Source organism: Eutrigla gurnardus (assembly GCF_963514095.1).
Source record: "Eutrigla gurnardus genome assembly, chromosome: 5".
Lineage (NCBI taxonomy): Eukaryota > Metazoa > Chordata > Actinopteri > Perciformes > Triglidae > Eutrigla > Eutrigla gurnardus.
The window spans coordinates 19984360-19997567 of NC_139919.1; the positions used below are offsets into that span (position 1 = coordinate 19984360).

The following is a 13208-nucleotide window of genomic DNA, read 5'->3' on the forward strand; positions in this document are numbered from 1 at the left end:
GATAGGTTTGTTTTCTGATGTTTGATTAGAGATGGATATCTAAATGTTGCATAACCCATAACGCCACTACATTAACCTGAATTCTAGACAAATTAAAGTATTGTGCATTGATTTTTGAAGTTTCTTGTTCCTTTTTTCCTCCCTTTGAAACAGATACAATGTTAACCAAATAAGAATACTTAAAAAAAACAATTCAAAGAATAATAATTTATTGAAAAGATATTATTACTGTTTTGTCTGAGTGACTTATATTTCACTACAGTCAAGACACCAACACACAGACATGTTATATAAAAAGTAACCAATAGGAGAGGTTTCGACGGTACAGTGAATCGTTGTTTTAAACATATTTTACATCAGTGTGCCTGCAGAACAGCATTCAAAGCTGCTTCACTGGTCTGAGCTCAGTCAGCTCAATTCTGGGGACAAGCATTCAGAGTCTTAATTTCCTTTTAGATTTTGACCACCTGTGCAGCCAAACAGGGGCTCACTCTCTGGCCGTCGTCCGACGTAGCGCTGCGCTGGATGAGCAACCTGCTGTAGGTCCCGCCCACCTGGCCTTTGGTCAGCCGTCCAGGATTGACACATACACAGCCAACCACATCCTGAGGACAGGTTGACATGAGGTTTTAAAAGATCCGTTTAGTGTTCAAAATAATCCAAAAAGAATATGCCCATCGTAAATCTTTTTGCCTTCAGTGAAATTTTAAAAATGTAAACTTTTGGACAAAAAGCAATAATTTGATGAAAAAATACTTCTTAACTGAAGTTGTGTTGTTAAACCTCTTTTCATTGTTCCTTGGAATCAACGCTCAATTAAAACAATTTCTTAAAATGTTGTTTTTTTGTTTTATGCAACAGAACTCAAAGCTGCACTTATATTCATATTCATAAACACATTAAGTGATTGTTGAGCCCGTAATAAATACTGAATGTTAACAGAAACAGAAGTTCTGTACCTTAATGAAGTAGCGCATCTCAGAGGGAACAATGAGGACGTCCGGGGTCAGCGGCATCTGACCGAAACTCTGGAACTTCTCATAATCCATGTTGACCTCCTCTACAGGCGGGTAGAGCGGGTAGTAACTGGAGATGAAAAACACAAACATGGCCGTCTTTAATGTCGGGGCATCTTCACAACAGATAGAAGAAGTGGAATCTTTTAGGACTATACCTCTTCTGGGTCAGCATGTGTTTCAGTATGCGAGAAAATCTGTCTGATCCCGTGCCACTGCAACACAATCCACACACCATTGATGCCATTCATTGAAAAATATAATCCACGGTATGCAACTACGACTGTATTTGGGTAAACTCCCATTGAAATTCCAAGACAGAATAAAGGGTTTGCTCATGCGAATAATGCAACAAGACTTTATTATCACATTAAACATTCAGTCTATTAACACAATTCCCTCTAAAATGAATATGAATACATAAGAAAGAAAGAAAGAAATCTTCCTCACAAGCTGATCTCCTCTGCACCCATGTGGAACAGGATGTCAGTGGACGTGAAGCCCAAGGTCACTCCGTCAATCAGCAGGGTGCAAGGGTCGGGGACCAAGGTGACACGCTGCAGAGTATGAAGAGAAATACTCAGGCTGTGCATTAAACTTTTAAACTTTTCCTGCTTGATTCTTCAAAGAGGTATTTCTACATGACCTAGTAATACTATTTAGGGTTGGTCATCGTTTGAAAATGTGCGACACAGATTCTGATACTACAACGATGCTGTTTTTTCTCCATCAAATGAAAATCTCACAGCATTAGAACCACATTTCTATAAATGACAACTAATTTCTCGACTATATGGAAACATTCGGTTGTCTTGAAATGGCAGCTCATCATGTAAACAGTCTCATTGTGAATGAGAGTTATTCTGCTTCAGTTTTCTGTTACCGAGCCCCAACACTATTACAATGAAGCTGTCCATGATTGCTCACAAGCCTGTTGGCGTGTGCACATCAGCATAGTACAAACATTTACTTAGTTTACATGTACAGTCAGCTTTTTGTGTGTCTGACCTGGGCCTGGTCCTTGCTGAGGTTGGGCAGGGTGAAGGGAGGCTGTGGGTAGATGAAATGATGGTGGATGTCTCTCTGAGAGGGCATGAACACCAGGCGGCAGCCGACACTGAATAAAAGGAAACATTAGTCCTTATGAAAAAGTTTTCTGATTCGGTCACAAAAGAGAGGTGCCATGATAAAGCTATGGCTTACCTTTTAGTGCCGTCCACAATGCTGTCGATACATCTCGAGAAAATGGCCTCAAACGTCTCGGTCACCTGAGCTTTCTGATTCACAAACGGGTTGAGGAAAAACATGAATTCATGATCAACTATTTTGATTTCAAGAGATTTTTTTTTTTTTTTTTTACCAATTTGTTTGCCATACATTTCTTTTTTTGCTACAAACCAACACTTAAACATGAATGACAATCCAAAAATAGTCCTCTCAGCCTTCTGAATGTAACAAATGATGCTTTTGTGGCAGGTGACCGCAAACTTTTGAGCAGCAGTGTATGTTGAACAAAAGCTCTTCACATTGCCACGGATTAACTTTGATGTGGAGGTTTGAATAAGGATTGGTTTAAAAGGCATTAACGTTAGATGTAGCAGCAGTGGGTATTCTGTGATAACGACACAAACTGTTCACCGGTAAACATACCTCAATTTGTTCATGTTTGGAATCCACAAACGGACCCAGCTGGAGAAGAGAAGGGAGATAATGTACAACTGTGAGCTGCTAAACTGTGATGTAAAGAATAGACAGAGGTTGTGTGTATCTTGCAAGACATGCATTCATTCGTGGAGGAAATAAGATCTAGGAACACCCCCCCAAAAAAAAAAAGGTAACCATACCAGGACGCAGACGTCAGGACAATCCCTGACAATGACATTGATTAGGTCCAGCAGAGGGTCAAAGGTCAGGCTGTTTGAGGGAGTATACGGTCCGCATGCCACCAGTACATTCAACGGCTCTGCAATTGCATAGGACAAGTGTGAATGCACGAGACAAAGAACTAAAACTTTGACACAAGCAGACTGCAGTCACTCCAGATATTGTAGTTTAAGGCTTTGAGGATAAACATGTATTCAGTAAATTTACAGAAAATGTTACAAATGTTATGAACCAACATCACATGCCTTCATCCGTGTCCATTTTCACCTCCGAGGAGTAGAAAGGAAGAGGGACTCCCTGATTAAAAAAATAAAATAAAAGAATATTAACATTAGAAACACAAACAGGCCCCAATTCTAAAAGTTGAAACACTCTGAACCACTTAATTTGGATTTTAAATCAACATTTTAATATTGTAAATACATTATCTTTGACTCTTTAATGTGTAGCTGACCTCATAGAGTTTGGAAGCCATCAGTTTTCTTCCTGTTGTGTTCATTCCCTCCATCACGACAACCTGGGGATAGAGAGAACAGAGTTTCATGCTCTGCAGGAAGGCCGTCATTTCTCCTCGTGGAAATAGTTGATTGGTTGTCAGAGTTCTCGGTCAGACGCTGGGTGGATCTCCTGCCCAGGTCCTTGGCATACTCTGTTTGCTCTTGGTGGCCTTGTAACCTGCTGCACACACACCTCGGTGCACAGGAAAAGGAGAGTCCACCGTACACAGCAGAAAGCAGGTAAAAAAGAGGCAGAGAGCTGCACAGTTAAATGCAATTATGCAAAAATATCTCTTAATTAAAGTTTAAAAGCCCATCAAAGCAGACCCATATGTAGCTTGATCTGCCAAGACAAGAAGTTTTCTTCAGCTCACCTGACCAGGAAACATGGAGTACTCTTTAAGCTCCGACAGATCAACAGGTACTTGCTGACCTCCTTGCTCCGGTCCCGCCTCCAACAGAACCGAGTGTGCATTCAGTTTGCCGTTACTGTCACAGCAGACCTGACCCAACACGGTTATGCTGTCCTGGAGAGAGATAAACCACACCAAACTGAGCAGGCAGACAATACATCATTAAATTAAAGTAAAAACGTTTGGAAATCATGAGTTTATAGCTTCAATAAAAAAGGAGTAACTGTACCTGAGCAGGCAAAGAGACAGGAGCGAACTCTTCAATGTTGAAGTGAGACCTGAGGCCGTCGCCAAGCTCCTCGATCTTCTCCGTCAACACTGGCGAAAAGAGACGCAAAGATCTTCAACTTCAAAACAATGTGTCATCATAGAGAAATGTATGAATGTCAGATTTATGCCGTTGACCAGATGGTACGGATTAACAATAAAGGACTCTAAATCCAAAGTCGTTTTATGAACTTGCAGACCCTTTACAATTTTGTCTCTCACCATTTCGAACGTCGCGCAGCCTCTGGAACATGTACTTGTAGCTGCAGCGGAGAGTGTCTTCAGGCCCTTCCAGGAGCTCCAGCTGGACGCCGGCACCCAGAGCCTTCCTGCCGGCCCAGCGGGTGCCCTGAACGGCCCCGAATGAAACCACCACCTCACCTTTCCCCGTTCTCTGGCTGTACTTCTGTGAGGGTGTCGCACTTCCAAACACAGAAGGGAAGAGTCTGTTAATATTAGCTGCATTTATACCAAGGATTTTTGTAATAATTAGTCCTGGGACTAAAACTAAAAAGTATTTTCATTCACAGCAATTTTTGACTTCTTAACACTATTATTATATTTGTAACTTGTATAGAAAAGTGTTATATGTTTATTATTACTATAAAATAACAAAATAAAACATTTATTTATAAAAAGAACTGTGGAACTGTTGTTGCCGAGTACCTGGGAGAAAAGCTGGCAGGTGACAGCAGCAACCCCGGGCTGGCCAGCAGAGCAACACTTCTTTTGGAATGTGGGTGTTCAGGGGTGGTCAGCGCTCGCTTCTGAGAACCCTTCACATGCACGCAGTCAGGGTCGAGCACACAAGTCAGTCACGACGACTTAACGTAGCTTTAAAAGTGGATATCTCAACAGCAATGAAGTCAAAACTGATAGCATACCTTCGCAGGAGTAGAGTAAGCATACAGTAGATTCTCCTCCTCTTCCTCAGCTTTGATTCTGAAGAAATAACATCAAGGACTGCAACACAACAGCATAACCGCACAGTAATGACAGACATGAATACAGAAAGAGTATTGATATGAAACATTCACTGGAAAGGATACAAGTCCTGCATGGAGTGGATGTCTCTGGTTCTGTTGTGGGTTTCTTCTTTTCTGAAGCTTTGTTTAGATTTTTTCCTCTTGTTTAACACCTGCAAAAAAAATGTGAGAACAGTGTCTTGACAAACAGAGGGTAATGTCCTATTCAACAAAAACACTCAATTTTTATGTCAAACAACAAAGACGACTTTATGTTCCAGGTACCTCGTGTTCAAATTGCTCCAGGGTGTCCATTGTGAGTTTCAGTCCATTTTTCGTGCTGCTGTGGGCCACCCACTCCAGCACCATCTCGTCTGCCTGTATCCTGTTACAGATACACTGCTCCACCACTGAGGGACCATGGGGATGTGTGGTGAAGGAGCATGTTAACAACACACTTAGTGAATAGTGCAGTAGTATGACTGAACTAATAACATTTAAACCAAATCAGACAAAGCCCATGTAAAAATAGAAGAGAGCACAAACAAGGAAACATGAACAAAATAGGTTTTGTAACGATACGTAACGTTACATAAAATGTGCCATAGCAACTGCACAACGTTACACACCATTGACTATCTGGCCGGTTGTTTGAGTAGTTACAGGTATTATTTGCTACGCAACACTTTCACAGACGAAATTGGAATGAGTTGGCTACTTACTCTTGTCGAGGACGGAATCATCTTGGCAGGGGATACCAAACATATCCAGCTCTGATTTTAGGTTTTCTCCGGTTACTACAGCCATTTTTGTGCTGTAGTGTTACTGGATTGTGTCGTTACGGAGAGGATAAAACGTCAGACGGTAACCTTGGTAGCTAACGTTAGCTCTGCGCCCACTTCATAGCAACGACGACGAGCTGATTCTCTTAATGATGCGATATCGCAATACAAGCTACAGCAATTACACATACATTAGATGCCAAAACACAGGATCAACAGCAGACGCTGGTTTCATTTTACCGCGAAAAAGTGCTGCTGCTGTTGGCGGCCGGAACTTACGTCACAAAAAACAATAATAAACGGAAGTTAGCAGCGCCACTAAAATAAAAGCCTCCAACGCCATCTAGTGGTCACCATACGAGTGTTCATTTTAACCCTCGGGCCTGTCAACATATTTTCATGTAGTTATCCTGGCTAACTTGTTTTACACCCACAGCGTGAACCACAGTACTTTATACACCTTACAGTCTCAATACACATTCATACATTAGAGTACATTATATTGTACAGATGTTCATGTTTTTGTACCATGTTTATTTAGGGGTGAACATACATCAACAAGGAATATTCAGCTCAGTGTAAATTATTCAAGAACTTTTTCTATTTTAGACCTTTGTTTAAAAAGACATTGGATTTAAAAAAAAATAGTTATTTCCATCACTGCCATGCACCACCATGCAGTACAACACCCACCACTACCACACTCTAAATTGCTGCTCCCACAGCCTTCAATTAAAAACAAAAAAAAAACACGTGCTTAAATTTCTGTTCTGGGGGGGTTATCATTGTCAGGACGCTCTTCCTTCTGTGAAAGTAATCATGTTGTTAGATTGTGCATTTAAATCATATATATAAAAGCAATGAAGTGTTGCTGTAGTAATTGGTTGCTATCAGTAACAACAAACATCCCACTCACCTGGGTTGTGTGGCACCTGCTCTTTGGAGTGAATTTCCATGATATCACCCTCCCCAGTGACTCACGGAGAGAGGAAGACAGGTCGTGAGTGTCATGCACCTGACGAACACAGACATTATGGATGCACATCTGACTTCTGTCACACTAATGCATATATATGTACATCTTTGTAAGTAACCGGTGTATTTACAGTGTAGCACATAACCTGAGAACATTTATGCCAGTGGCCTCTTTGTAAAAAAAAAAGTATTTTAGAATTAACTTGAAATATAAGTACATTCACACCTTCATGCTGTTCAGACAAGCGTTTCTGAAGTCCATGTTACTGCTGGAGCTCACAATACTGATGGATGAACTGAGAATCACTTCCACAGCTGAACACAGCTTCTCTTGTTCCTTAACATCAAAACTTACGATTAGGGTTCAAATCAATCATTCATCTTCATTTACTGATTATTTTTTCCAATTAATTGATTTAGTTTGATCTATATCCATTCTACACACTATTATAAACTATACAATTGTTACCAAAACAACAACAACAACGTGTGATTAAAGGAATGATTTCTTCTGGCAGTAACCGTGTATGTCAGACTTGCCTTTTTTCTGTGATTTTGGACTTTCAGGGAGTTCTTCAACTCAGTCTGCAGGGCTGCTGTGACTGACTGCCTGTTGTTGTTCAGAATATCCTCCAGGTGGTGCTCTATCAGCACCTCTGTGGCTGGGAGAGGATTGCAAACAGGAAAAAAGTAAGAAAGACCAACTTCAATGTCGTGTTCTTGCGTTACACATGCAGCTGTCTCTCACCCATCAGATCAGAGAGCTGGTAGGTGAAGGGGTCATGGTGCTGCAGGAAAAGGTAAAGCAGGAGACTCTGCTGCACTGTGGGAAGACTTGATTCTTGATCTGGATCCTCACAGTTTTGTTGTTCGACTGTGTACACAGTATCTCCACTCTGCACAAGATCTGCAGAGGATGTCAAATTTAGTTTCTGCTAAATAAAAGATGAGAAGGAAATTGAAGGTGAATATGATCATTAGTGTCGGTATTTACTTTAAACAGTAAGCATTGCAAGTCCACACTAGTTGAAGGTACACTGTGCCACACATTGTGGTAACTGAAGGTGCACCTCTGGGTAAGGCAAATAGAGCTGTGGCTGAGAGCTAGAGCGAGTTGTCCTCCAGTCGGCGGTTTGAATCCCAGCTCCTCTAGTCCACATGCCGATGGTGAACCCCAAATTGCCTTGTGCCATCGACGTGTGAATATGTGTGTGTAACTCCTGATGTGCAAGCGGCTGCTCTGCCATCACTGTATGAATGTGTGTGAATGGGTAACCGACTCAAAGTAGTGCCCTGAGTAAGTAAACCAATCTTCACTGATATAATATTTGTGACAGGAGATCTTCTCTGGAGCAGCCAAAGACTAGAGCAGACGGTATTATGTTTTTTTTCCCCCCGATAAAAACCTGTATTGTGAAAAGATAAGCTACTTGTGATTAATACATACTTGTGGTTTTGCTCGCGGTTGTGATTCATTATATTATCTACAGGGAAAATGAGTTATTTTGAAAGCTTAGTTCCTGAGGAATCAGCCAATCTTTAAATGATGCAGAGATTATTTTGTGATGATTAAGCTAAGTTCCAGACAAAGTGTCTCTTCACGTTAAACAAGATCAGCTGAATTCGGCTCCCTAACACATGGTTTCGAATAATCCTAGATTCATCTCTTTGCTTGAATAAAATTAACTGATTGTTGCCTGAAAGAATATTAAAGGGTTACCAAGAAGGGATTATTGAAATAAAAACTTACCTAAAAAACATTTATAGTTAATAATATAATTATATAGAGTATAAAGCCAGGATGGAAACCTGAGCGTGTAGTGTCAAACTCAAGCAGAGTGCAAACTCTTTCTGTAACCCCAATCGGCACAGTGAGAATGTTTTTTGTGATGTACTGCTTCTTGCATCAGAAATAACTAAGGTTTAAGGTTTTTTGTTACTGTGTGGTATGCGTGTTTTTGTCTGGATTCATATGATTCAAATAATGGGGCTTTTGTGATCCATAAAAGTTTTATAGGCAGCTTTAGGCCAAGGCTTTGTGCTCATTTTCTAGTAAATAAATACAGGTGGTTGAAATTAGTCTTCTTCAGCTCAGGCCTCTCAGTCACTTCTTATGTTATTCATACTTCGTATGTTTTATATGTGCACATATCAGTCAGTGTATGAATTGGTATATCTGTGATAGGCTCCCATATACCAATATATCAGTCCAGCTATAATATAGGCACAGTATCACAAGATATTATTGTCTATGGAATAGTTATGGCTCATTAGCAAAAATAAAACTGCTGGTTTGAATCTATGAATAACTGATTAAATGTGTGAGAGAAATCATTATTTCATTTCTACAATCTGGTTTCATTCATCTGTGTCCTCAACTTCCCTTCTCGTTAATCTGCGTATGCATGGGTCACACTTTCCCAACAGATGAACATATTCACCCTTCGAGTTTGTTTTTATTGATCACTATGGTTTTATGGGAAGTCATGCACGCCTCTTTCAGATCCCACAACAGCTCTAAATCCCTGGACCCCGTTACAGTGCCTGTAGCAAATAACCTAAAATGTACCCTTCCCATCAGTATGTGTTGTTCCCATCAGCAGTTGTTGCCTACCTTTAAAGGAGGAGCAGCGAAGGCCATGCAAGCCAAGTTCTTGACAGTCCAGATGAGCAGGGAGGTTCTGGAAGAAGGTGGAGGGGCCTGTGACGGGAACATTACTGGGGCCACATACCATCACCTGGAGACATGTGAAGTCAAGGAAGACTAATCCATCTCAGAAACCCAAACCACCTCAACTGAGTCGACACAAAAGAGGAGTGCTTCTAGTTTGAGTTATCCCCCAGATGCCTAATTTCACTGTTTTTGTCATTACACAAAGCGTATGACCTTGGGGGTGAGGGCTGGAACGTAGATCAACAGGGGGGGAAGGGGGCTGGATGTAACCGTTTCTATAACTGTCCCAAACTGAAAAGAATTCCATGCCTTTATTGGCCAGCTGTGCAGAGATACGAGAGTAAGATGGCTTTGATCTCTAGATCTTTTAAAAAGAAATACAAATACTTCTCCAGTTTCTATGTGAAACACAATGAATGCCTTCCAGGAGACTTTCTGAAAATGTGCATCCCCTTTGCGTGTGGCCCTTCGGAAAACATCTATAAACACATTTCATTTCAAACACGGACATGTTTTACAAACTAGTTCTGTTCAAGCATAAACCTGACCCTTTTCCTCAGAATTGTGTACTCCTTGACTTGGAGCAGTGACTCACGTCTAAACAATACAAACTGTGCAAGTGTGTGCTGGAAGTCATGTTCTGATGAACAACAGCAAAAAAATGCAGCGATGCAATCCTGAGGCCACCACAACAGACACACTGTGAAAATCACAAACAGATGACAAAAATCAGCAAAAGGATATTTGTATACGAGTGAGTTGCGTTGCCAGGTTGGGGTACTGCAGCACACAGGGGCTCAGGAGTGTAACAGGCTGGACGCTGAGCTCCCCAAACAGGCCACGTTCCATAGCTTCAGGTGGGATACTGAGTGGCAGCCTGCCTCCGAGGACAGGGTGTCCTCCCTGACACCAGCATCCTCTCTTCACACACTCCGGAGGCCTTGAAACCCAATGAAAGAAAATCATTTTCAACCAACATTGATCCGCACAATGAACACGCACATTATATAATATTGAAAACAGAATAACTGACTGTGTTCTACACGTGACATCCAAGACCAGCGACGGTTGGTTGGCAACTTTACTCTTGATCTTCACTCTGAGAGAATAGGAACTTATGTTAGCACTTCGTTAAACAGGCAGAGGGGGTCTTAATAGAGTAGTCAACATTTGGGTTAGTATTATGCTGCAACTCCTGAAGTCAAAAATATAGAACTTACTTTATTCTTTCATGCTGACTTAAAACCGACCATACCGCAAACGCTTTTGCATGTTTAAACAACTTTATATGAATCCTACTTTATGAAACAAAATAGATAGATTCTGCGTAATACAAGCATGACTGAATGAATCATTGCAGGACATACCAGGAAGTTTTGAGCAAAACTGTTCTATATCGTGCAGGAAATTTGCTAGATTTACCAGAAAAGAAAGCAATGGGCTTTGCCTGCATAGTTGGCAGTCATACCTATAGTCTCGCTGGTAGTTCTGCTGACCGGATTTGAATTTTAAGTGGATTTTGATCTGTGAAAAAGAAGGGCAGTCAAACTTTTGCGACCTATTATATATTATACTGTAATAACATGTGGGGAAACAGATGCTACCCTTGCGTTAGCCAAACTGAATGAGTGCAGGAATGCTTCGACACAAGCACACCACTCTGGACTGAAACGTCTTCCATCTTTTATCTGTAGAGTGCAAAGATATAGATAGTGATATTCACTCACAGGCATGATCATCTACCATTAATTACATATGAACGAAAAAATAAATACCAGACAAAGAAACAATGTTGAAACAATGTTCAGTCTCCAATATCATTAATTACAGTGAAGGATGACTGTAGTTTGTACCTGAAAAGATAGGAGTAATCTGAGGGAACCATACAGGTCAGTGAAGGCGCACAGTTCCTCGGGGTCAGGCTGAGGACACAACCACGCACAGGCAAACATGCTCTCCTTCATATCTGCGAGGACTGAATCAATAAAAGGAGGTGAGGGAGTTTACAAGTGGGGAAGATGAGCATCATGGCTGTTTGTACTTACCAGGTTGGAGCGTTTCCATTTTAATCCCTGTGCACCAGGGACCAGCAGCTGCAACTGAACCACAATGTGAACCACATGTGTAGAACACTGTTACTGCACATGCTGATATGTCCTGAGAAATCAACACTTCCATGTATCCATATATATGAATATCCATATTTGTTATTTTTACAGTAATCAACTACAGGCTGAAATTAGTCCAAATATATTTCTACCTTTGTGACCAATTAATCATGTCTTTTTTTATTCTGATTGGTTTCTCTACTGGGTGGATTGCACTTTCTTTGGTCAGATTTCTCCGATATACGTGTGTAGATTCACCATATTTTTACCTGACATGTCATTTTATTTCTGTATGGATGCTTACCAATGCCAGCTTTGCTATTTTTGATTGAAACAATAAAATGTATTACACTGCTATAGCAACATTTGTGTATTTGCTTGTTTTGAGGATAGACAATTTTTTTTGCCACTGAAACAGTTTAAAATGGGAAACAGTTTAAAATGGTGCATTTAAACCAGGAAGTAATGTATAAACTAATATTCGTATAAATGCTCTTGTTTTTATGTCCAGTAAACTGAAATACCTATATTTCATGTATGCTTTAAATAGTGATAATCAAATGCATAGCTTTTTCCTGTCAGAACAAACTCGGGCTCGAGCACATTTGGCTTGAAATTTGATTGATAGCTGATCAAACGGGATCGCCCCTATTAAGGCACTTTTATTCCAATGGTAGCTCTTCCCGATGAGCAACTCTATAGATTACAGTTTAAACTCACCAGTGCAGTTTATCCTTTGAACAGAATCTCTCGTTTCAGTCCACAAAAGCACCAAAAGTCCTCCTGTAGTCTTTAAACCACGCTGTTGTTTTTGCTTCCCCAAAAGCACGACCAACCGCAACACCTGACGTAGTTAATTAAAAACACACTCTTACTTAGCGTAGCTAGCAAGTGCTATAGCTAACTAGATGCTAGCTAGCTAGCTAGCTTCAAACGTTAGATTGCTACCCATTTTATATATAATCACAAGCAGAGATTAACTCAATTAAAACGTATTTTAACCATTACCTCCTGTAGTTCTGTGACCATCTTTAGCGAATTTAACCAACTCAACTGGCGCGAGCTGATGTCTTTCGCGTGCGCACGTGCCTGGTCCTCAAGCGGCCAGAGGGGAACGCTTCCCTTAAAAAAAAAAAAAAAAAACTTTCTACACCGTATATCCCAACTATCAATACACTTTTTGTTAATACTTTATGTTTTCATATATAATATGTATTTTTAAAAATCTCTATTTACTGTGATATTTGGATCGGGTTTAGCTCAGGAGGTAAAGCACCGCAAGATTGACGGTTCGATCCCCGGCTCCTCCGAGCTGAGTGCCTGGTGTCCCTGAGCAAGACACCTCACCCTAATTGCTATCGGTGTGTGAATGTGTGTGTGTGTGTGTGAATGGGTGAATGTCAATCATAACTGCGCTTTGGACAAAAGCGCTATATAAATGAGGACCATTTACCATCTGCCGTCCCCTACCCTCGATCCGCCGGACTTGCCGACTGGGACTTGAACCAAAATACAAGAATTACTGAGTGTAAAAGAAGGTCCACTCCAATGTTTTTTTTTTATTTTTTATGAGCTTTCAACCACATCTCTCAGTCTTCCTCAGCTGATTTTTGATATACCATCCGTT

The 13208-nt window shown here is 40.8% G+C and overlaps 2 protein-coding genes across 2 annotated transcripts; both read right to left on the minus strand.

Moving 5' to 3' along the window:
• Window positions 1-201: 201 nt before the first annotated feature.
• On the minus strand, window positions 202-6090 carry pola2 (polymerase (DNA directed), alpha 2). Its single transcript, XM_084009688.1, has 18 exons — window positions 5765-6090; window positions 5328-5452; window positions 5127-5215; window positions 4962-5019; window positions 4744-4853; window positions 4300-4499; window positions 4040-4128; window positions 3772-3924; window positions 3355-3417; window positions 3146-3197; window positions 2861-2979; window positions 2667-2705; window positions 2220-2293; window positions 2025-2133; window positions 1467-1573; window positions 1175-1231; window positions 960-1086; window positions 202-605 (listed from the first exon to the last, which is right to left on the minus strand). The coding sequence occupies exons 1-18, from the start codon at window positions 5847-5849 to the stop codon at window positions 453-455; spliced, it is 1809 nt and encodes a 602-aa protein (XP_083865814.1). The 5' UTR covers window positions 5850-6090; the 3' UTR covers window positions 202-452.
• An 8-nt stretch (window positions 6091-6098) lies between these two features.
• top6bl (TOP6B like initiator of meiotic double strand breaks) lies at window positions 6099-12892 on the minus strand. Its single transcript, XM_084009908.1, has 13 exons — window positions 12590-12892; window positions 12302-12425; window positions 11519-11572; window positions 11327-11448; window positions 11078-11161; window positions 10942-10997; window positions 10507-10572; window positions 10226-10413; window positions 9414-9563; window positions 7548-7706; window positions 7340-7461; window positions 7026-7136; window positions 6099-6839 (listed from the first exon to the last, which is right to left on the minus strand). Exons 1-13 carry the CDS (start codon window positions 12608-12610, stop codon window positions 6663-6665), a joined length of 1434 nt encoding a protein of 477 aa, XP_083866034.1. The 5' UTR covers window positions 12611-12892; the 3' UTR covers window positions 6099-6662.
• Window positions 12893-13208: the final 316 nt, after the last annotated feature.

Coding starts and splice junctions, on each gene's coding strand:
- pola2 (XM_084009688.1), bottom strand. CDS start 5,849: ATGGCTGTAGTAACCGGAGAAAACCTAAAATCAGAGCTGGATATGTTT. Junction 4,854..4,961: donor CTTACTCTACTCCTGCGAAG/GTATGCTATCAG, acceptor GTGCATGTGAAG/GGTTCTCAGAAGCGAGCGCT. Junction 1,574..2,024: donor TCAGCAAGGACCAGGCCCAG/GTCAGACACACA, acceptor CATACTCTGCAG/CGTGTCACCTTGGTCCCCGA.
- top6bl (XM_084009908.1), bottom strand. CDS start 12,610: ATGGTCACAGAACTACAGGAG. Junction 11,162..11,326: donor GATTACTCCTATCTTTTCAG/GTACAAACTACA, acceptor TGCACTCTACAG/ATAAAAGATGGAAGACGTTT. Junction 10,998..11,077: donor TCAGTTTGGCTAACGCAAGG/GTAGCATCTGTT, acceptor TCTTTTTCACAG/ATCAAAATCCACTTAAAATT.